The 22,851-nt window shown below is 43.0% G+C and overlaps 1 protein-coding gene across 2 annotated transcripts in view; it reads left to right on the forward strand.

Moving 5' to 3' along the window:
• Window positions 1-22,851, forward strand: part of TRPM6 (transient receptor potential cation channel subfamily M member 6) — a 316,186-nt gene that overhangs the window by 25,883 nt on the left and 267,452 nt on the right. The window contains exon 1 of one of the 2 annotated variants that reach the window (XM_082260563.1): window positions 11,848-11,983. The exons of the other annotated variant lie outside the window; for it this stretch is intronic. Within the exon in view, the coding sequence (XP_082116689.1) occupies window positions 11,966-11,983 (18 nt within the window). The 5' untranslated portion in view covers window positions 11,848-11,965. Of the gene's footprint in view, window positions 1-11,847; window positions 11,984-22,851 lie in introns of those variants that run through there. 2 annotated transcript variants of the gene reach the window in all.

Genomic DNA, 22,851 nt, shown 5'->3' on the forward strand with positions numbered 1-22,851 from the left:
ACAAACACACTGATATATTGTAATCTTATTGGATTACATTACTAAATAAAATAAATTACCCTTAGTTTGCCCCCCAGTGCTTTCTCCAGTGCCCTTGCCTGCAGTTTTACTGTACGTGAATAAAAAGTATTATTATATTATTATTTGTTATTATTTATAGTTATTTATTATATTATAATTTATGATTTTGTGTTTTAAACTTTATCATACCCGAGATGTTATAAAGAAGAACGCACAGTAAAAAAAAAATCATATGTAAATAGTTGGTTTGGGCTGCTCGTCCTTAAGAATTACATGCAAAATAATGGTACCGCTTTCAGCACCTAAAATCTGAAATAATCATACCGCCAGGGAGGTTAACAATGTACTATTGTTAAACCTTATTTCTATGTGTAACTGTACATTGTTTGCAGGGGGCAGCCATATTTGCACAATAGATACAGTAAGCAGACTTCAGTTCCTGTTTTGCAGAGCTACACATTTAATATGCATCATCGTGTCTTCTTGCATTTCAAATCAGTCTTTGTTTTTTTTCTGCCTGTAAACTCCTGAAAATGTCTATAGTGTGCATGGACACATAGGCTAATGGAGGGGAGTTAACAGGCAGAGAAAAGTAAAAGCTCAAAACAGCTCAAACACCTGTGGGGGCAGCTTCTTTGAGCTGCAGTGTGCATGAGGCCTTAACCTTCCCTAAAAATGCTGCTAAACCCCTGTAGGAGAAAACATTCCTTGAAGGGCCAGTTCACACCACATGCAGTCCAGTGTGTTTTTTTTTTCTGCATCAAAAACGTATGGATAGTAGGTTATATGGTTTTCAATGGCATAGTTGACACCAGTACAGTCAGTTCCAGTTCCAGAAAAAAAAAGTAGAACATGCTGCCTTTTTTCCCTAAAGGAACTGTACTGGAATGCGGTAAAACCCATGAAAAATGCACCAGAATGCACCTAAATGTACCAAAAATACACTGGAACACAGATGTTGTTATTTATGGTAAAGAAAAAAGAGTGGGAAACGCATGAAAAGCGCATCAGAAACACACCAGAATGCACCAAAAACGCATCAGAACTCATTGGAATGCATCGAAAACGTGCATGCAGAATAGCATTCGGAACGCGTCTAGACTGCGTTTCTATGGTGTGAACTGGTCCTTAAGCTTCCAGTGTGCATGAGGCCTAATCAAGAAACTGCAAACAGGCAGTTCTTTATTGCAGAAGAGACATGCAATGTCTCTTCTGCCATAACAAACACTTACCTGCAACGTGAGCAGATCAGCGTGCGCAAATCAGCACTCCGGAATGACAAACCTATGTGGGCATGATTGCGATGTCAACATTCCGCAACCTCCCAATCAAGATGCCCAAAGCCCAGTACCTGGAAATAGCCGAGAGATGACAGTGGCCATATTGCTAGAATGAATAGGTGAGTATTTTCCCTCATTGCTTTTCCTGCAAATTTTCTGTGGTAACCAGGGGATGTACCCAAGAAAGGAAGTAGAGGAAAATATCCCTAACAAAAGCACATGGAGCAATACAAAGGAAGAAAAGGCTTTTATTCATCTCCAGGACTATTTAAGTAGAACTAAAGGGAAAACTTTTTTTTTCATTTTGTATAGAGTAAAGGAGGGTTATACTCCCGTCATTTCATTTGTTTTTTTGCCACCTGGGCCCCACTAGGGAGATTTATCTTCACTTCCTGTCCCAAAGCCAAAACAGGAAGTGAAATGGAATCCCTCCAAACTGAAAGAATCCCAGGATGTCACCAGGACAAGTGTCCCTATTGAAAAATTTCGCTCTATTACTGTGATGGCCCAAATTTGGGGTTTTCTTCCACTTTCACTCTTGGTGATAACAGTAGAGAGGCTTGGCCTCCCTAATGAGGGCACAGACAAAAAATGAAAACATGGCCGGTGCACTAATCCCTCTCCATTCTATCTAATAAATGTTTAAAAATCGCCTTTAGTTATACTTTTAAGAAGAGATGTCTTCATTGTTATTTGTGTCTCTGTAATACATATTTATCTTTGTTTCTTGGCCCAGTGACAGGCAAGCAGGAAATAAGCAGAAGTCTCTGGCAGTGCAGATTTCCCAGTTGTACACTTAAAGGATAAGTCCATCCTAAAACAAAAAATCCCTACATCTAAAGACCTCCACGATCTAACACTAACCTATCTAGCCCTGTAAAGAGGAAATCAGTATACAGCTCTGCAGAGGGCACGATCTCCAGCGGCGGAAGCTCTGCAGAGGGCACGGCCGACAAAGGCTGTGAAATGAATGGGAAGTGATGTCACCCATAGACTTACTATAGGGCTTCTGTTGTCAGGCTCATTCTTTGCAGTTTAGAGTTACAGAAGAGGTCTTGTGCTAAAATTATTGCTCTCACTTTACCGATCGCTGTGATAGCTCAACACTGTTTACATTTGTGGGCGTGACTTTAGTATGCGCGCGCTTCTGCACGCGATCAGGGAGGTATGGGGCACTTTCAATTTTTTTCTCTTATTTAGTTTTTTTATTTTTACACTGTCCCTTTCAATTTTTTAAATCACTTTTATTGCTGTCACAAGGAATGTAAACATCCCTTGTGACAGCAATAGTCATGCTTCAGGTATTTATTTGCAGGGATCTGGGGTCTATAAGACCCCAAATCCCTCCTTTGCACTTAAAAGAATTCAAAATGCCAAGTTTGGCTGTTTTGAATACTGACTTTTTAAAAAAAAATCTGGTGCCTTTAAGGTTTCAGTAAACCAGAAGTAATGTCATGACATCGCTTCCGGGTTACTAGATCTGAGACCCGATTAAAGCCGATTCCGGTTATGTTCCAGTCTCCAGCTAGCCGACGGACGTGCCGGTGAGACAGGAGACCCGGGCGAACCACGGAAGGGGGGGGGGGGGGACATCCCCTCACGCTGCTTGTAATAACAGCTGAGCAGCTGATTAGCTGCATTGGTTGTTATTACAAGAAAGCTGACCGTTGGCTCTATAAAAGGTACTGGGGTGATGCCTACAGCTGCAGGCATCACCCCCAGTACAACCCCTTGAAGCAGAAAGCCGCATATAAGCGTTACAATGCCATGAAGGGGTTATTCGCCCTCACTGACCCAGGAAAAGTTTGCATGCCCGAGGGCCCAGTCACACCTCTTCATTGCAGTGTGTTGCGGGAATGCACATGTTAATGCACATTACGTGTGCCTCCCAACTGGAGGTTGAGAGAGAAGGACATCTTGGTACAGAGGAGATGCGCAGCGTGCAGAATGCTCCACATGACAAAATACTGATCTGCAAGTGAGAGCAGACTACACATGTCTTGGTAGCCGAGTGCTTGTTTGTGAGTTTCTGGGGCCGTGCATCCAAAGCTCGATACTTCCTGCCACCTGCAGGACAGAGATGGGAAGGCAATGAAATAAGCAACTGAAAAAATATTCTTTTACAAAATCACAACCACTGCACGTTGATGTTCAGAGGACACTGAACTCTTTTTTTTTTGCAGTCCATCTAAATCTAATAGTAGATCTAACACTTATTTCTGCAAATATTGATAATTCTGCTGTTCATGGGTGGTTGCTCCTCCATAGATAGAGTGGTAGAGTAAGAGTAACCACCACAAGGGCAGTGTTGCCAACCCTCCCAAAGTGAAATTTATTGACAGGAAATCCAAAATTTAGAAACTACACCAATTTTTTTACGGACAAAAAACATGAAACTTACTGACAGAGCCACATTTTTTGCTGATACTTCCAAAAAGTACAAAAAAATTGACATTTTAAGTGCAAAACTGCAAATGTCAATTTTTAAGCTATTTACATATAGCTAGTGCTATTAGCAATGTTTTTAGGGTTTACCAAACGTCACCATATTTCTCCATTTCCATGAAGGTCAGGTTAATATAACCCAGCAGTTTTGTCACCTGCATACAGCTGGAGAGATTTCCCTTCAATTTCAGTCCCATAGATAATTAGCCACCGACACAGAAATTGAGGGAAATCTCAGGTATCCACCAGGATCAAAAGAATTCAATTTCTGTTCTGGATTTCTCGGAATAGTAAACAGGGCAACTGGAGGGTGAATCTTCCCAGCTGGAGACATCATTAAAAACTGACCTACCGGTGACCAAAGAGACAGTAATGCTAATACATGGTTAAAAATAACAATTTGTTAAAGGAGCTTGCAGCAGCTTTCAGTTGAACAGGTGTCCCCATGTGAAGGTTTCCGCTAACCACCTGTTCCAGTGAAAAATGTTGCAAGAGATATATAGAAAACTATTTAGGCCTGGAGTGGCTATAACTGCAACCAATATTTCCAGAAGTCAAACTGTTTTCAATTAAACAGGTGTCCCCATGTGAAAGTTTCTACTCACCACCTGTTCCAGTGAAAACTGTTGCAACAGACCACTTTTCGCAGAGTGAATACAGTAAGGCGAGGGGGGTAACTGATATAAGGGGGAACCTTTTAATCAGTTCCCCCCTTACTGTATTTAATCCCCTCTTACAGTGACCACCCCTGCTCCCCCAAACTGGCCTGGCAGGCTCTGTCACTGACCTTTCAGGTGCTCAGTCAGCCGGTCCTCCCCAGGCTCCAGCTTGGCGGCTCTGGTTTCCTCCTATAGTCTCTTCTCCACTATCCACACATATCTGACTCCTCCTGTGACTCCCATCTCTGCAGTATTCCCGCTCTTGACTCTTCTCCAGACTCCTGCTCAGTGACTGCAGGCATGATACAAGACAGGAGATGGTTAGAGGTTGTCACCATTATACATGAGATGGTTAGGAGCAGTGTATATGGTACAGGAGATGGTAAGGGACTGCAAATATATTACAGGAGATGGTTAGGGGCTGCAGGTATGGTACAGGAGATGGTTAGAGACTGCATATATGGTTAGAGGTTGCAGACATGGTACTGGAGAAGGTTAGAGGTAGTGGACATGGTACAGGAGATGGTTAGAGGTGATGACATGGTACAGGAGATGGTTAGGGGCTGCTGACATGGTACAGGAGATGGCTAGAGGCTGCGGACATGATACAGGAGATGGTTAGAGGCTGCAGACCTGGTACCGGAGATGGTTAGGGGCTGCGGACATGATACAGGAGATGGTTAGAGACTGCAGACATATTACAGGAGATGGCTAGAGGCTGCGGACATGGTACAGGAGATGGTTGGAGGCTGCGAACATGGTACAAGAGATGGTTGGAGGCTGTGGACATGGTACAGGAGATGGTTAGAGGCTGCGGACATGGTACAGGAGATGGTTAGGGGCTGCGGACAATGGTACAGGAGATGGTTAAAGACTGCAGACATATTACAGGAGATGGCTAGAGGCTGTGGACATGATATAGGAGATGGCTAGAGGCTGCGGACATTGTACAAGAGATGGTTGGAGGCTGTGGACATGGTACAGGAGATGGTTAGAGGCTGCGGACATGGTACAGGAGATGGTTAGAGGCTGCGGACATTGTACAAGAGATGGTTGGAGGCTGTGGACATGGTACAGGAGATGGTTAGAGGCTGCGGACATTGTACAAGAGATGGTTGGAGGCTGTGGACATTGTACAGGAGATGGTTAGAGGCTGTGGACATGGTACAGGAGATGATTAGGGGCTGTGGACAATGGTACGGGAGATGGTTTAAGACTGCAGACATATTACAGGAGATGGCTAGAGGCTGCGGACATGGTACAAGAGATGGTTGGAGGCTGTGGACATGGTACAGGAGATGGTTAGAGGCTGTGGACATGGTACAGGAGATGATTAGGGGCTGTGGACAATGGTACAGGAGATGGTTAAAGACTGCAGACATATTACAGGAGATGGCTAGAGGCTGCGGACATGGTACAAGAGATGGTTGGAGGCTGTGGACATGGTACAGAAGATGGTTAGAGGCTGCGGACATGGTACAGGAGACAGAAGATGGTTGGAGACTGAAGACATGGTACAGGAGATAGTTAGAGGCCGCGGACATGGTACAGGAGATCCGGTCAGTAAGTCTGTTGTTTTTCAATAGAACAAGATTTTCGGGGGATGTTGGCAGTTAGAGGGTTGTGACAAATCATTTACTACTTACAGGGGTACTTACAATAATCAGCTTTTATTTAAAGAAGAAAGTAAACATTGTGTTAGAATTTTTTCTTCCTTTTCAAGCGGTGGCTGTGGAGTCTTGGCATACGCTATGTGACAGCTGATTGGAGGAAAGGCACACACCCCCTTCCACATAGGCAGAGGAAGGAAGAAACATGCAGAAGTGTACTGTGAATAGCCAAGCTCTCTGCTAATCTCTGCTAAAACCTTTATTCCAAACAGGAAAACAACTGTTTTCTATAAATGTTTATAAAGTATGAGCTGCGGTTTGTTAATGTAATTAAACCTGCTAGTACATCTAACACTTCCATCACCCCCGATTGATAATTAGCCAGTCCAAAGTTGCCCCATGTGCTCCTTCATTCAGAGTGGAGGCACTCCAATACAGGAGGCGTGGCCAGATCACCAGGTGAAAAAAGCCTAAAAAAACAGCCACCCCCCCATGTCTTGTAATGACTGTCCCCATGTTATGTCCCCCTTGTAGTGACAGCATCAATCCAGGAGAGCCTCCATTGACACAGCACCTCCCATACAGAATACGGCACAGGGTGCTCACATCCAAGAATCATATCCACCCCTCTGAGACTTGTCTGCTTTACCATCCATCTCTAAGTTCTACACAGGACAATACACAATGCATACTATGTTTACTATGCTTCAGTTATGAATGGACACAGTTAGCGAGTGTGTTCATTTAGAAAATGAAAGGGGCTGGTAAATTACATATTTTCTAGGCCCTTCGACTGCTCTCCATCCTGAAACATCCCCCCGCAGCAGCTGGGGGAGAGGAGAGGAAAGGAGGGAAGCTAGCAGGACTTCAGGACGGGATGGCGGTCAGCAACGGGGAGGGGGCGGGGTCCCTGGCAGTAGAGGGAATCAGCACCACACATAACACACCCCTGGCACACCCGCTACACATGCCTATGCCCCCCCCTTCTAGATTTCTTGTGGCCTCCTGGGAAACTCATGGCATGCATCCCAGCAGTCTTTAGCCCAGCGATTAAAACCACTTCCATACCGGGACATTTCTGGCACTCTGCTCCTACATGTAAAAATCATAATTTTTTTGCTAGATAATTCCTCGTAACCCTCAAACATTATATATATTTTTTTAGCAAAGACCCTAGGGAATAAAATTGCAGTCGTTCCACCTTTTATGTCATACGGTATTTGCGCAGAAATGTTTTTTAAATGCATTTTTATTTGAAAAAAACTGTTTTATGAATTAAAAAAAACAAAGCACTAAAGTTAGCCCATTTTTTGTATAATGTGAAAGATGATGTTTCGCTGAATAAATAGATACCTAACCTGTAACGTTTTAAAATTGCGCACACTCGTGGAATGACACCAAACTTTGGTACTTAAAAATCACTATAGGCAATGCTTTAAAATGTTAGAGTTACAGAGGAGGTCTTGGGCTAGAATTAGTGTTCTCCCTCTAGCATTCGCAGTGATACCTCACATGTATGGGTACGCCGTGTACATATGTGGCCGTGACGTACGCATGCGTTCGCTTCTGCGTGCGAGCATGCGGAGACGGGCACACTTTAATTTTTTTTTATTGTTTATTTTATTTTTATTTTTACACTTTCCCTTTAATTTATTTGTTTTTGATCACTTTTATTCTTATTACAAGGGATGTAAACATCCCTTGTAATTGGAATAGTGCATGACAGGTCCTCTTTATGGAGAGATCTGGGGTCAATAAGACGTCACATCTCTCCTACAGGCTGGAAAGCCTGAAATAACAAAAAAAAAAAGATCTCGGCTATCCAGCCGAGATCACGGCAGTATTGACAACTGCCAGGCCGATCGTGACGTCATTACGTCTCCGAGAGTCATAGAGACTGCCGGGGACCATCTGGCCCTCAGCAGTCTCTATGGTGTACTTCCACCGGCGGCCGCTACCTTCTCCGGCTCCCCGATCGCATGGAAGAAGCATGGTAGAAGCACCGGAGGGCGGCGTAAGGGGAGAAATGTCCCCTCCCGCCGCCTGTAAGAACAATCAAGCTGCTGAACAGCCACTATGATTGGTCTTATGGCAAAGGGAATCGCTGGCTGAAAAAAAAAAATGATATCTGAATGATGCCTGCAGCTGCAGGCATCATCTAGATATCCCCAATTAAAGCCCTGGATGTCATATGTCATCCAGCGGTAAGTGCCGGTTCACATTTCTGCGATCACAGAGATCGCATGTAATTCGGAGCGCACTGCTCCGAAAATTACATGCAATCTCAGTGCAGTGCAAATTCAGCCATACAGTTTGTATGGCTGAATTCGCACCGCAATTGCACCCAACACGCACAGGACCCTTTTTTTGGTCTGCAGCAGAATCGGAATGCATGGTGGTTCACACTAGTGCGATCCGATTCTGTGCGAACTTTCAGATCGCACTGCAATATGCAATCTGATCTGGGGGATGTCGTTAACTTTTAATTGACACCCCCAGCGTATCGCATATGGCAGTGTGAACTGCCAGGGGTGCGGATGCAATGCAGGAACACGCTGTGTATTCGCAGCGTTCCTGCATCGCAGAAATGTGAACCTGCACTAAGAAAGTGGTTAAAAATGTGCCTGCATCCCTGTGAGGGGCCTGCTGTCTTTTCCTGCTTCTTGAAGTCTACCTCCCAATGGAGTGGCACATGTTCATCATCAGGGGCGGGGGACTGCAAGAACCGATTGACATCTGATGAGCAAGAAAGAAAGCAAGTGAGAGCGGCAGATCACTATAGGATGCTGTTTGCTTAATTATTTCAGTTAATTACAGTGGGTACGGAAAGTATTCAGACCCCCTTAAATTTTTCACTCTTTGTTATATTGCAGCCATTTGCTAAAATCATTTAAGTTTATTCTTCTTCCTCATGAATGTACACATAGCACCCCATACTGACAGAAAAAACACAGAATTGTTGACATTGTTGCAGATTTATTAAAAAAAGAAAAACTGAAATATCACATGGTCCTAAGTATTCAGACCCTTTGCTCAGTATTTAGTAGAAGCCCCCTTTTGATCTAATACAGCCAGGAGTCTTTTTGGGAAAGATGCAACAAGTCTTTCACACCTGGATTTGGGGATCCTCTGCCATTCCTCCTTGCAGATCCTCTCCAGTTCTGTCAGGTTGGATGGTAAACGTTGGTGGACAGCCATTTTTCGGTCTCTCCAGAGATGCTCAATTGGGTTTAAGTCAGGGCTCTGGCTGGGCCATTCAAGAACAGTCACGGAGTTGTTGTGAAGCCACTCCTTCGTTATTTTAGCTGTGTGCTTAGGGTCATTGTCTTGTTGGAAGGTAAACCTTCGGCCCAGTCTGAGGTCCAGAGCACTCTGGAGAAGGTTTTTGTTCAGGATATCCCTGTACTTGGCCGCATTCATCTTTCCCTCAATTGCAACCAGTCGTCCTGTCCCTGCAGCTGAAAAACACCCCCACAGCATGATGCTGCCACCACCATGCTTCACTGTTGGGACTGTATTGGACAGGCGATGAGCAGTGCCTGGTTTTCTCCACACATACAGCTTAGAATTAAGGCCAAAAAGTTCTATTGTGGTCTCTTCAGACCAGAGAATCTTATTTCTCACCATCTTGGAGTCCTTCAGGTGTTTTTTTAGCAAACTCCATGCGGGCTTTCATGTGTCTTACACTGAGAAGAGGCTTCCGTCGGGCCACTCTGCCATAAAGCCCCGACTGGTGGAGGGCTGCAGTGATGGTTGACTTTCTACAACTTTCTCCCGTCTCCTGACTGCATCTCTGGAGCTCAGCCACAGTGATCTTTGTGTTCTTCTTTACCTCTCTCACCAAGGCTCTTCTCCCCCGATAGCTCAGTTTGGCCGGGCGGCCAGCTCTAGGAAGGGTTCTGGTCGTCCCAAACGTCTTCCATTTGAGGATTATGGAGGCCACTGTGCTCTTAGGAACCTTAAGTGCAGCAGAAATATTTTTGTAACCTTGGCCAGATCTGTGCCTTGCCACAATTCTGTCTCTGAGCTCTTCAGGCAGTTCCTTTGACCTCATGATTCTCATTTGCTCTGACATGCATTGTGATCTGGAAGGTCTTATATAGACAGGTGTGTGGCTTTCCTAATCAAGTCCAATCAGTATAATCAAACACAGCTGGACTCAAATGAAGGTATAGAACCATCTCAAGGATGATCAGAAGAAATGGAAAGCACCTGAGTTAAATATATGAGTGTCACAGCAAAGGGTCTGAATACTTAGGACCATGTGATATTTCAGTTTTTTCTTTTTTAATAAATCTGCAACAATGTCAACAATTCTGTGTTTTTCCGTCAATATGGGGAGCTGTGTGTACATTCATGAGGAAGAAGAATGAACTTAAATGATTTTAGCAAATGGCTGCAATATAACAAAGAGTGAAAAATTTAAGGGGGTCTGAATACTTTCCGTACCCACTGTATATAGAGCAGCACTTTACATATACATCAGTCCCTGTCCTCAAGGAGCTTACAATATAAGGTCCCTAATGGCGCTTTTCCACTGCATGGAACCGAACGGTTCGGCTTGCTTTTGTGCTATTCCAGTGCATGGTACCACATGGTACGGTGTTGGAACGGTTCAGTATGGTACGGTACGGCGGCGCTTTTCCACTACATGGAACCGAACGGTACGGCTCGCTTAAACAGTACCACCTCAGTAATGGTTCCAAGAGGGCCGTACCGGTACCATATCCCACAATCCTTTGCATGCAGCCTTGACTGTTTGTCGCTACTAGCCACTGATTGGTCAGAGAATCGTTGTTATCCCACCCACTTTACTTTAGTGGAAAAGCAAACCGTACCAAACCGTTCCAACACCGTACCATGCGGTACCATGCAGTGGAAAACCAAACAGAGCCAAGACAGTACTTGCAGTGGAAAAGTGTCATAACTGACATTCATACTTATGCCTCGTACACACGCAACGATTATCGGCCGATCGATCGGCCGTCTTTTGTCCAGTGTTGTTGTGTTGGTTGAAATGTGCTCTAGACTGCGCACAAATGTTCTCGGCCAACAAAAACCAACTTCAGAAGTGATGTCATGTGCTGGTTTACTTTCCGTGTGTTTTTTCTTCTCTGAGCATGCCCAGTTTTGCTCATCAGATTTTTGTCTGCCGAAATCTGTACTGACTGACGGAAAATCGGCCGTTATGTTGACGGCCAACAAAAATTTTATAGCCTGCACACCAGATTTTTTTCGGGCGAAAAGTCGGAGTCGGTTGTCGAAAGCATCATATTAACAAGCCGAAAATCGGCCGATCGCCGAAAATTCACGGCCAACTATCGATGTGTGTGTATGAGGCATTACACATAGTGGGGCCAATTTAGACAAGATCCAATCAACCTGCTAGCATGTCTTTGGGAGGAAACCCACGCAGGCACAGGGAGAACATACAAACTCTAGGCAGGTAGTGTCATGGTTGGGATTTGAACCAGCAACCCTTCTGCTGCTAGGTGAAGGTGCTAACCACTACACCACTGTGCCACTTTATGTGTGAGTGTGCTTATTAAACATGGTAAAAGGAGATTAAAAAAAAACAAAACACCAATTAGTAGGGGCAGGGGAGGGGGGTTGTTCTCTTTAAAAATGCGCTCCATGTGTTTACTAAGTGTTGTTTACATAGTGGCACTTATTAGGGACTTTGGAGTAGCTGTGTTGTGCAGAAGAGATAATGATCTGAGTCATAAAGGAGGTTGAGGTTCCTGCTGTGACTTAGGAGATAGTTGCACATGGGAAGCATACTCCTACTTATTCTCTCTCCGCCTGCTGCCTCTGCAAGTGTTTCCCTGGAGGGATAGCGAGCTTCTTCATTATCCCATGCCAGAATGTCATTCTTTCGTGAGACTGTTAGGGGAGTCCTTTAGATTACAAGAGCCTTCCACATTCCATCCCTTGGAGAGAAGAGAGCAACATGAAAGTGCGGCTGAAGGTACAGTATTGTGGAACTTGTTGTCATTGTCATTGCTTATATAGTACTAACATGCTTATACCTCAGAGACTATATAACACAAGCTTCACCTGCCTTGGAACTACAAGACTCAGCATGTCCTGCAGGTGACATTGTTTTCGCTCAGCCTTGCAGTTCCATACCGGCTTGAGAGCAACAGGTTTATTGCCTTTAGATGAGGATAGCAATGTGACAGTAATACAAAGTTTATAAACATGTACAGTCTATACTTTGACATGAATTAATATTGAATAACACAACTGATTATATTGATTAACACAACTGATATGGAGAAGAAAAAAAAAAGAATTGATTGGGTAAGTATATATTGCATTGATGCACAGCAGTGGGCACGAGAAGAATCCTAAAGCTATGTTGAAATTACAATACTATTAGCTTATTAGTATTTCATTTGTACTGTGCATGCAATATGTCATGGTTGCTTTATAGTCTCATATGTAATGATGCGTCTCAATGAAAAAAGGCACGTCCTTCATCTACAGTGATATTGATATTGCACAGCATGTTATATTTTAACACTATATGGATAGTCATACGTGCATGAGTTTGAAACACGTATACCAGTAAATATCATTATGTGATGAGCTGATATTTGAATGGATTCTATTCACAATGGTCAGGGACTTCTAAGCTCTATTATTAAAAAATAAAAAAGATATAGGTTGATCTTGCATGTATACAAGCCCATTTTGTGCTTTGAGAGGTAGAACTTCATCCTTCAGCTTGTTGGGTTTCCACGGCAACCATACTGCGATTATAAGTGATTATGATTCTAGTACATTTCAGATGTTAGATTATTAAAGCAAAATGCTAGTAAGTGATATACCTGACATTTGCTGCTGTAACAGCTGTCTTCCTTTAAAAATTAGCCGTAGACACCATTTTTTTTTTTTTGTCCGCTATAATCTTATAGCTTTTATGTAATGGTTTTCAAATGTAAGCATTGGAACTGATTACAGTTCTTGGATGCTAAAGCAAAAGAAAAATACATCAGTAGGGTTGGAAATGTTTTTCTGATTCTCCACTGTTAGTACCATCCTTTGGCAGAAGTGCAGTAATCCCAGTCCCAGGTGAACCGTTCTGAGCTTTGTATGAAGTAAAATGGTGTAGTACCGGGGGGGGGGGGGGGGTGCCTCAGAAAGAATTTATATTATATTCATAGGTGTGTATAGGGGGTGAGCCAGGTGTGCACATCCTAATCACTATGTGCAGTGCCAATTCCCTCTACTGTCCAGGCTTTCCCGTGTTGGCCACCCCGCAGTTCTGTTGGCTTCCCTCCTCTACTGCGAACCAATGGTATGTATGTGAGCCGCTCAGGCTGCCAGGAAGTGTAGTCCTCTGCCTGCTGCTATGAGTGCTCACCCACTCTCCAGACAATAACTAATAGGAGCTGAGGATCCCGGAAGCCGCACATCAGAACAAGACCTGCTGTGTGTAGACAAGTGGCAGTCTCAGCCTGGACCCCCACTGGGCCACGTCCCCAACATATTTCACTCTGCCCACTGGAGCTTACTCATCCATCCTCTCCCCCCCCCCCCAGCTGCTGTGGGGGATGTTTCAGGATGGAGAGTGGGGGAAGGAGCTAGTAAATATGTAATTTATCAGCCCCTTCCTTTTCTAAATGAACACAGTGAACACTTTCACTCACTGAGTTCATTCAAAACGGAAGAATAGTAAATTGTGTTTGCTATGCTTCAGTCTGTGGATGAACAGGAAGTCGCTCAGCACAGAGCACGTCTCATGCATTCACACCTGTGTGCAGCTGAGGCGGCAGAGAAAGACATATGTGTTTAAGCTTTGGGGTGCACATCCTAGCGCAATAGGTTGCGCCCACCTATGCTTATATTACTTCATGAAAGAACATTTTCCTTGGTGATCATGAAGCACTGATCTTCATATGCCCTAGAGGCTTCCTTTGTGCCCTTTTTACCCTGTATGCCTGGCAAATATGAAAAAATCACATATTTAGTATATCACTTAAATACATGCGCATTTTCCCATGTTTTTTCTCTTTAAAGTGGAGTTCCGGCCACAAAATCGACATAATCGATTTTGGGCCAATCCGCTTGCTTTTGGTAACCTGGAAAAGAAATGGATGGTTATGATTTTTTTTTTTTTTTGTTTACTTACCTTGTTATTGAAGAAAAATATACTCACCTTTCTTCCACTTCCTCCCTCTGAGGCCGCGGCCGGTGCCGTCACTTCCTCTTTGCTTTGATTCCTGGGAGCTGAATGTCATCGCTCCCAGGAATCAATGCGCCTGCACCGGCCCCGCTCTTCACTTCCGGGGCGCCGCCTCATTCCCTGCTAAACAGCTTCTGGGCATGCCCAGAAGCTGTGGGAGGATGACGCGCCCACACCGGAAGTGAGGAGCGGGGCCGGTGCAGGCGCATTCTGGGAGAAGAGGACACAGAAGAGGACGCAGAAGAGTACGCCCTGGCTTCAGCTGCCCACACCTGAGATGGCAGCACTGGAGAAGAAATTTTCAAGGTAAGTATTTCTTCTAAAAGGTAAGTGCGACTCGGGACAGTACAGAGGCTATCCATTGTGGAATGTGCTAGCCCTGACTGTCCCGGGGGTATTTTTTTGAAAAAAAAATTTAGTGGCCGGAACTCCGCTTTAAAACGATGCAGGATGTGCCGATCCTGCCAAAAGTCCAGTGAGATACTAATGTCCTGTTTCAGCTGACAACACATTGCCTCTACTGCATTGAAATCCCAAACAGTGTTTTTAACCCTGCTCAAGTTTTCCCTTGCACTACAGGACCTTCACCCTTATATTATGAGCATAAGGAAAGGGGGACGAGTTCAGTACTTCAGCACAGGAGAACTAAATTAGACAGAGCTGACAACGCCGCTTGGGATTTCAGTGCAGAAAGCGCAATGTGTTGTCAGCTCAAGCAGAAACTTAGATGGATGTGTACTTTTGGCAGGATCAACAGAAATTGTTTTGTATTTACAGTATTTTAAAGAAATGAAGCATGGGGAAATGTGAATGTTTTGAAGAGATGTACTGTTTTTTTTTTTTTTTTTGGTATGTTTTTTTTAATTATTTTTATTTTACCCAGACATACGATACATTTAAGCTGGATACACACTATCCAACTATTGTGGTTAGATTTCCTTCAGATTTACCTTCTCTATGTAGTGCAAGGGCCGGGCAGATTGCATACAAATTGAAAGTGTTTAGGTTTGACCTGAAATTATATGGTTTTGGTAAATCTAAAGGAAAAAGTCTTCAGAAAATCTTATAGTGTGTATGGCCCATTAGGCTTCATTCACATAGCCATATGCATATTTTCTGCACAGAATTCAGTTTCTTGCCGGCAAAGCTAGCAAATCCTGCATAAAACACGCACCTAAGGTAGCCCAAAGATGATCCATTTTTTTCACTCAATCAGCTGGTTGAATGAAAAAAAAAAAAGGACTTGATTCCCCCATCCACACACTTATCAAGTGGGGAAAATCTGACAGAGTCGATTGGTAGATTGACTTCTCTGTAATCTCCCTGGCCAATCATGGATCAAAATGTGTCTAGTCTCTGCTGAACCGGATGAATTTCAAACAATGGCTGGCCTAAAGTAATTGTGTTTAGATAAGTACAGTACTTCTAATGACTAATGATGCGTATACGCATTTACATGTGTTTATACGCATACACGTAAAATCTGAAGATATGTACAGCTCCAGTTCCTACTGATGAAGCCTGTTGAACGGGCGAAATGCGTATGGGGCGGAGCTACACCAGTGACGTCATGTGGTGGCCATCTTGAGGTCAGCAGAATCTGTGGCGAGAGGAGAGCTGTCTCATTGTGTCATGCGTTGTACATAGCGCTGTGTACACACATGCTTGTGAGTGTTTTATCTACTTTTGGTATAAATAACTGTCTTTAATGTACAAAGAGAACTATTAGTTTCACTTTTTTTGCGGAGTGATTGTTCGAATCAGAGGAGAGTGGCGCAGACAAGAATTGTACCTTGGAGTCATCTGATCAGTGACTCGTGAGGGGGCAAAAGCATATCTGACCCTTGACTATTAATTATGGTCTTGTCTGGAGGTCAGCATATACTGAGCATTGGTTTACTTAAAACAGCTTTAAAAACAAATGGACTATAATGGCACAATTAACTCAGATACTAAATAGTTAAAATCTTTTTATGTTTTTATTGAGTACAAAATATAAATTTTTTAAAAAAAAAGTACACTACAAAATCTATACAATACAATGACATATATAGTGTGCTGCTGGCTGTCCCCGTCACGCTCAGTTAACCTCATTATATGTGTAGAGGTCTCTTAGTTAGTTATCCAATTGTGTGTATGATATAGAAACATAGAAACATAGAATGTGTCGGCAGATAAGAACCATTTGGCCCATCTAGTCTGCCCAATATATCTGAATCCTATGAATAGTCCCTGGCCCTATCTTATATGAAGGATAGCCTTATGCCTATCCCATGCATGCTTAACCACTTTACGTCTGCTCGCGGTAATACTACTGCGGCAGAGTGGTTCTTTATCGTCTGACGTCGTAGTATTAACGTCGTCAGACACTCCCCCTTCTGGGCGGCGCTTGCGCGCCGCCGGAGGCTCGCTCCCGCTGTTTTCATTCACAGCGGGAGTCGGGCCAGGGGAGGAGCAGCGGCGATCGCCGCTGCTCTTCCCCGATCGCCGGGGATCTAGTGTGGAGATCCGCCCGCCTGTGTAAACGGATCTCCATAGTGACAGGGAGTGACAGATCGGACTGTTCAGCATAGCTGGACATCTGATCTGTCCATGACTCACTCAGTCACCTCCCCCCCTACACGTCAGTAAGCACCAGGCATACATTAACCCCTCCCTCTCCAATAAAATTAACCCCTTCCCTTCCAGTGTCATTTTTACAGTAACAGTGCATATATATAGCACTGATTACTGCAGTAATGTCACTGGTACCCCCAAAAGTGTCAAAAATGTCAGTCAAGGGTCCGATCTGTCCGCCGCAATGTCGCAGTCCCACAAAAAAAATTGCAGATCGCCGCCATTACGCGTTAAAAAAAAAACACCAAAAATGACAGAAATCTTTCCCTTTGTTAGTAAACGCAATAACTTTTGCGCAAACCAATCAAAATACGCTTATTGCGATTTTTTTTACCAAACATAGGTAGCAGAAAACAAATTGGCCAAAAATTTTTTAAAAAATTGGTTTTTACATCTTTTTTGGGGGGAATTTCATATAAAAAAATGTTAAAAATATTGTTATTTTTTCAAAATAAACGCTCTTTTTTTGTTTATAGCGCAAAAAGTAAAAATTGCACAGGTGATCAAATACCACCAAAAGAAAGCTCTGTTTGTGGGAAAAAAAGGACGTAAATTTCGTTTGGGTACGGCGTCGCACGACCGTGCAATTGTCAGTTGAATTCGCACAGCGCCAAATCGCAAAAAGTGGCCTGGACGGAAGACAGCAAAATCCTCCGGTGGTAAAGTGGTTAAACTCCTTCACTGTATTTGCAGCTACCACTTCTGCAGGAAGGTTATTCCATGCATCCACTACTCTCTCAGTAAAGTAATACTTCCTCATATTACTTTTAAACCTTTGCCCCTCTAATTTAAAACTGTGTCCTCTTGTGGTAGTTTTTCTTCTTTTAAATATGCTCTCCTCCTTTACCGAGTTGATTCCCTTTATGTATTTAAAAGTTTCTATCATATCCCCTCTGTCTCTTCTTTCTTCCAAGCTATACATGTTAAGGTCCTTTAACCTTTCCTGGTAAGTTTTTTCCTGCAATCCATGCACTAGTTTAGTAGCTCTTCTCTGAACTCTCTCTAGAGTATCTATATCCTTCTGGAGATATGGCCTCCAGTACTGCGCACAATACTCCAAGTGAGGTCTCACCAGTGTTCTGTACAGCGGCATAAGCACTTCTCTCTTTCTACTGCTTATACCTCTCCCTATACATCCAAGCATTCTGCTGGCATTTGCTGTATACACGCTCATATCTCAATGAAAATATACCGAAAGATTAGGGTGCACATGGGAGACTGATATATAGGTGGTTGTAGGGTCCAGCCAAGATTTTGTTCAACATGTTTTGCGACAGCTGCGCTTCTTCAGGAGCTTTTAACACTTAAAAACACTTGAAAATCTTAATAGAAACAGAGTCAAAGTGATAAGAACAGCATCATATAACAAATCTCAACTAAAGTTACACCAATATTCTTTATTTGAGCATATAACTATGTTGTACTTACAATACAATTATTTTTTTTTTTTGGGACCCTGGGTGGCCATCTGCAGAGACTCTTCATTCCATTTAATGTTCCTTAATAGAAAGAATTTTATTGTAAGTACAGCATAGCTATATGCTCAAGTGAAGAATATTAGTGTAACTTTAGTTGAGATTTGTTATATGATGCTGTTCTTATCAATTTGTACTTAATAAAAACATAAAAGGAATTTAACCATTTAGTAGCTGAGTTGATTGTGCCATTATAGTCCATTTGATTTTCAGATGTTTTTTGAGGTAATCTGATTAATAGGAAGAGGCATTGTTATACAGTGAATGTCCACAGCACCACACTGTGTTGACATAATAGATTGACCCTAGTACTGAGCATTGGTGTTGTTTGCATGCGGTTTATAGGTAACTTTTAAGTTGAAGATTTATGAGCATGTGGCTAGTACTTGTGGATGGAAGCACGCTCAAGAATCATCTTTCATGGACTTTTTTATTGGAACATTTAAAGGGGAGTTCCGCCCCCCAGGAAACAAAATTAAAAGTCAGCAGCTTCAAATACTGTGACTATGACCCCAATTGTCTGAATGGCCCTTGAAAGCAAATATTGTACAGAACCCAAAGAATTTTCACACAAATTCCTCCAAAACCTAATTTTTCTCCTTCATTGATGTTGACCAATTTTTCTCCTTCATTGATGTGCGCTGATGAGGCAGCACTGATGGTCCCTGATAGGCACTGATAGTCTGCACTGATGGGCACTGATAGGCGACACTGATGGGCACTAATAAGGCAGCACTGATAAGGCGGCACTGGTGGGCACTGATGGGTGGCACCGATGGGCACTGATGGGCGGCACTAAAAGGCGGCACTGAAGGGCACTGGTAGTTGGCAGTGAAGGGGAATAATAGGTGGCATTTATGGGCACTGCTGGACACTATGAGGTGGCACTGATGGGCACTGATAGTTTTCACTGATGGGTGGCACTGATAAGCAATGATAGGCACTGGTAGGTGACACTTATGGACAGCACTCATGATGGGGCACTGCTTGGCACTGATAGGTGGCACTGGTGGGCACTGATAGGTGGTGCTGTGGGCACTAGTGGGCACTGGTATGTGGTGCTGGTAGGCATTGGTAGATGGTGCTGGTGGGCACTGGTAGGTGACACTGGTGGGTACAGATGCTCCTCTGCTCTTCGGGACCAATGTCCCTCTGACAGCAGCGGCGATCTGCATTTTTTTATCCTCACATTGACAGCGTGAGGAGAAAAAAACAGCTGATCGACGGCTGCTGTTTACATCCCATGACTGACATCCCATTGGCTGACAGCTGATCACGTGGTAAGGGGGCGAGACTGACCCCTTACTCCGATCTGTGATCAGTCAAGTCTCATGGACTCGCTGATCACAGAGCGAGCCGCTCACGCTCCGCAGGGAATGCGCAGGCAGCTCATGCAAAGGGGGACGTACATGGACACCCTCCCGACAATTAAGGTCCGCGCTTTAGCTGTCTTTCGGCTATAGCGCGGATGGGAAGAGGTTAATACTGTATATGGTATAAACATCAGTTTAGACCTTTACAGGCAGATTACAAAGAATGAAGAATGAAGAAATGAATGAAGAATTATTAAGAATGAAGATAATTTCAGAAACAAAACTGTTGCAAAGGTGCATTTGAGGTTCTGTATGAAGATGATTCAAATATTGAAGATGTAGTTTTACCTCTTTTGCTGATGAGGAATCGTATCACCGATAAGCATGTGCTGAATGAACGCTGGTTTTCCAGTAGGACCGTTATTGAACAGATTGCGGTACACAGATACTAAAATTTGGCTGGTTCCTGCTAAACCGTTTTTTAAATTGTGTGTTGGCCCAGCTTGAGTCAGTTTGCTCAGGCCGGTATGTTTCTGGGCTTATTGCCCTTTTTCTTTGCTTCAGAGGTGCTGATGACGCAGTACAGTTTATATGCAGGGGTAAATCCCGGCTTAACTCAGTCACAAAATAAACGGTTGGCCTTCTTGCCATTTTATAAATGATTTAAAATGATTTTTTTTAACATTATAATTGTAATTGTTAATATTTTTTATTTTTAAGGAGTGAACATATTAGTTGTTACCTATTATCAGATAATAGATACAAATTGTAATCTCTAAATAAAGGATATACCAAAAAAACGGGACGCAATCCAAGTCTCCAGCTCATATTCTGCAGCTGTAATTTTTTTTTGTGTCATTAAACCCTTATTAAGAGCAAATCTTACTAAAAGTTATCAAATCTGTTTTGTATAATGTTCCTAAGTCACATGTGTCAAACACAAGGCCCACAGGCCAAATCCAGCCAGTTCCTGCAGCTGTGGCCCCCTTTTCATTTCCACATCCACTTTGTCTCAGCAGTTGGCAGCAGAGAGGAGGACAGAACTCCGCCTCCAAATCATTTCACTTCTCCATGCAGATGCTGAGAGACTTGTCTATGCCACCCCCCCCACTTCTCAGCAGTTGGCAGCAGAAAAGAAGGGCAGAACTCCTCCTACAGATCCTGCAATTCTCTGTGCAGCTGCAGCACCCCTTCGACTCCACCTCTCCTGGTCTCAGCATTCAGCAGACTCCAGACCTCCTCTGGCCCTCCTCCAGATCCTGCACTGTCTACTTGCCAGAGCTGCCTCCAGCTTCTTCCCAGCAGCATCACTACGTAAAAGGGTGCATTGTGATGTAAGGGAGGGTGGGGGACTCTTGACTTCAGATGATGGAGGGGCTCTTGACATCTGATATTAGGGGGGGGGGGGGTTCTAGACATCTAGTATTACAGATACAACTGGCCCTTTGAGGGCGACCATAATGCTGATGCGGCTCACAATGTAATTTCGTTTGAAACCCCTGTAGTAAGTAATTTGTAAGTTAAGAGGTTTTTAATACCTCTTAAAAGAGACCAGAGTACTCTCAGTTACAATGCTTTAGTCTTATTTTTTTCCCCAGAAGGCCAGAACCGACTTTGTTCAGGCATCTGCCAGGATCCTTGTTTACTTCTTAAACAAATAAGATTATACAGGGATGATGCATTCAAGTCCTGGTGTATGTACAGCATTCTCACACAGATCAGCCAATGTTGTTGTCTTTCAATCTGTAAACTTACAATGCAATAGCAGTCCCAGATGAGGGTAAGCTACCTTCTATTTGCAAAAGACTGTTAACATCGTAGAAACTGAGTAGCTGTGTTTAGGCACAGTCACTCAAATGGAAGTCAGGGACTCCTTTTAGGTGGTGAGATATATTTTGAAATTATGTTTTTGGTGCATATAGGGGCATGTCATGAGGTCATTTACAGAGTTATTCCTTGTAATATGTTATTATTGGAACTTTATTTTTCCTCACTTTAAATTCATTGTTATGTAGTCATATTGCTGCAGTTTACTATACTTTCAGTGAAATACCTCTGATCCCTTTTCCCTGTGCCCCTGATGACGTCAGTATGACAAAATGCGTAGGAGGGAGCAAAGGGAGGATTCTGTTGAGGACTACCCTCTGTGAGAGATGAGTGGCTGTGATGTCTGTGTAGCACTGGCACACACTGTTACCCTGCTGCAGATTCCAAAGGGGATAGCATGAGTCCAAAAACAGAGCAATCAGTGGTCTTTGATCATTCATTTCTCAGTTTTAGGGGGGGCAGCGGACTAACGCAGTGTCCCACTGCTATTTTGAAGTCCCACATTTCTCTTTTAAAAGCTTTTGCTGGTCATTCCATGGTTGCCAAGTCAGAAAATTTGTGTTCACAAATGTGCTGAACAATAACAGGATAAGCCAACTTAAGACTGAATTGTTTTTAATTAGACTGAGCAATCTGATAGTCTTTTATTTAAATAGAAGAAAGGTAAGGTGCACCCGTGAAAAAAATCATGGCACATGTAGAGGGCAAAGAAAAAAAGCTTTCTCTAGTACTGTATGTAGGGACGCTTTTGAACATAACATGCATTAACCTTTAACACAATTGTAAGAATCTTAATTTTTACCATTATACTGTAATTCTTAAATTTAATTTTTTTTAAAAAGGCATAAATATAACAGCCACTTTTTTTTAAAAATAAAGATCCTTATACAGGTGTGTTAGCTTTGGTAATTAAACCTATAGTTATACAGTATATTAAGCTGATCGCATTCACAGATATGCCTGAAAAATAAATGTAATAATTTTTAAAAACTCTAACTATCCTTTTTCTTTTCAAAACTGATCGGAAATCTGCGAAACCCTTTGTAAATGTTATGCCCATAACACCTGCATATGACTTTTTCTCTAAAAAGCTATAATGGGTTTGAGTCTGTTTCATTTCATATAATTACTTTTTCACAGTTTACAAATGTGCCATATCGGAAAGTGCTCTTATTCTTTAAAGAAGAATAAGTAGCAGTGGTGGAGATAAATGCTAAAACATAAACCTCCTATTTAGTGGACTGCTGGGCAACTTTTGAGATTGAGAACCCATTGCCCTGTAGATTATATGCCAAATGATGTTAGATAATACCATCAATAATCAGATGTAGCACCCTACAAAGTAGGTACTAGGTAAAAGTATAGTGGGCTTTATCTGCTTAACAGCAGGGCCATGTTTTCAGTTAGGTTATCA

Source organism: Pelophylax lessonae (genome assembly GCF_965119305.1).
Source record: "Pelophylax lessonae genome assembly, chromosome: 1".
NCBI classification, from domain to species: Eukaryota; Metazoa; Chordata; class Amphibia; order Anura; family Ranidae; genus Pelophylax; species Pelophylax lessonae.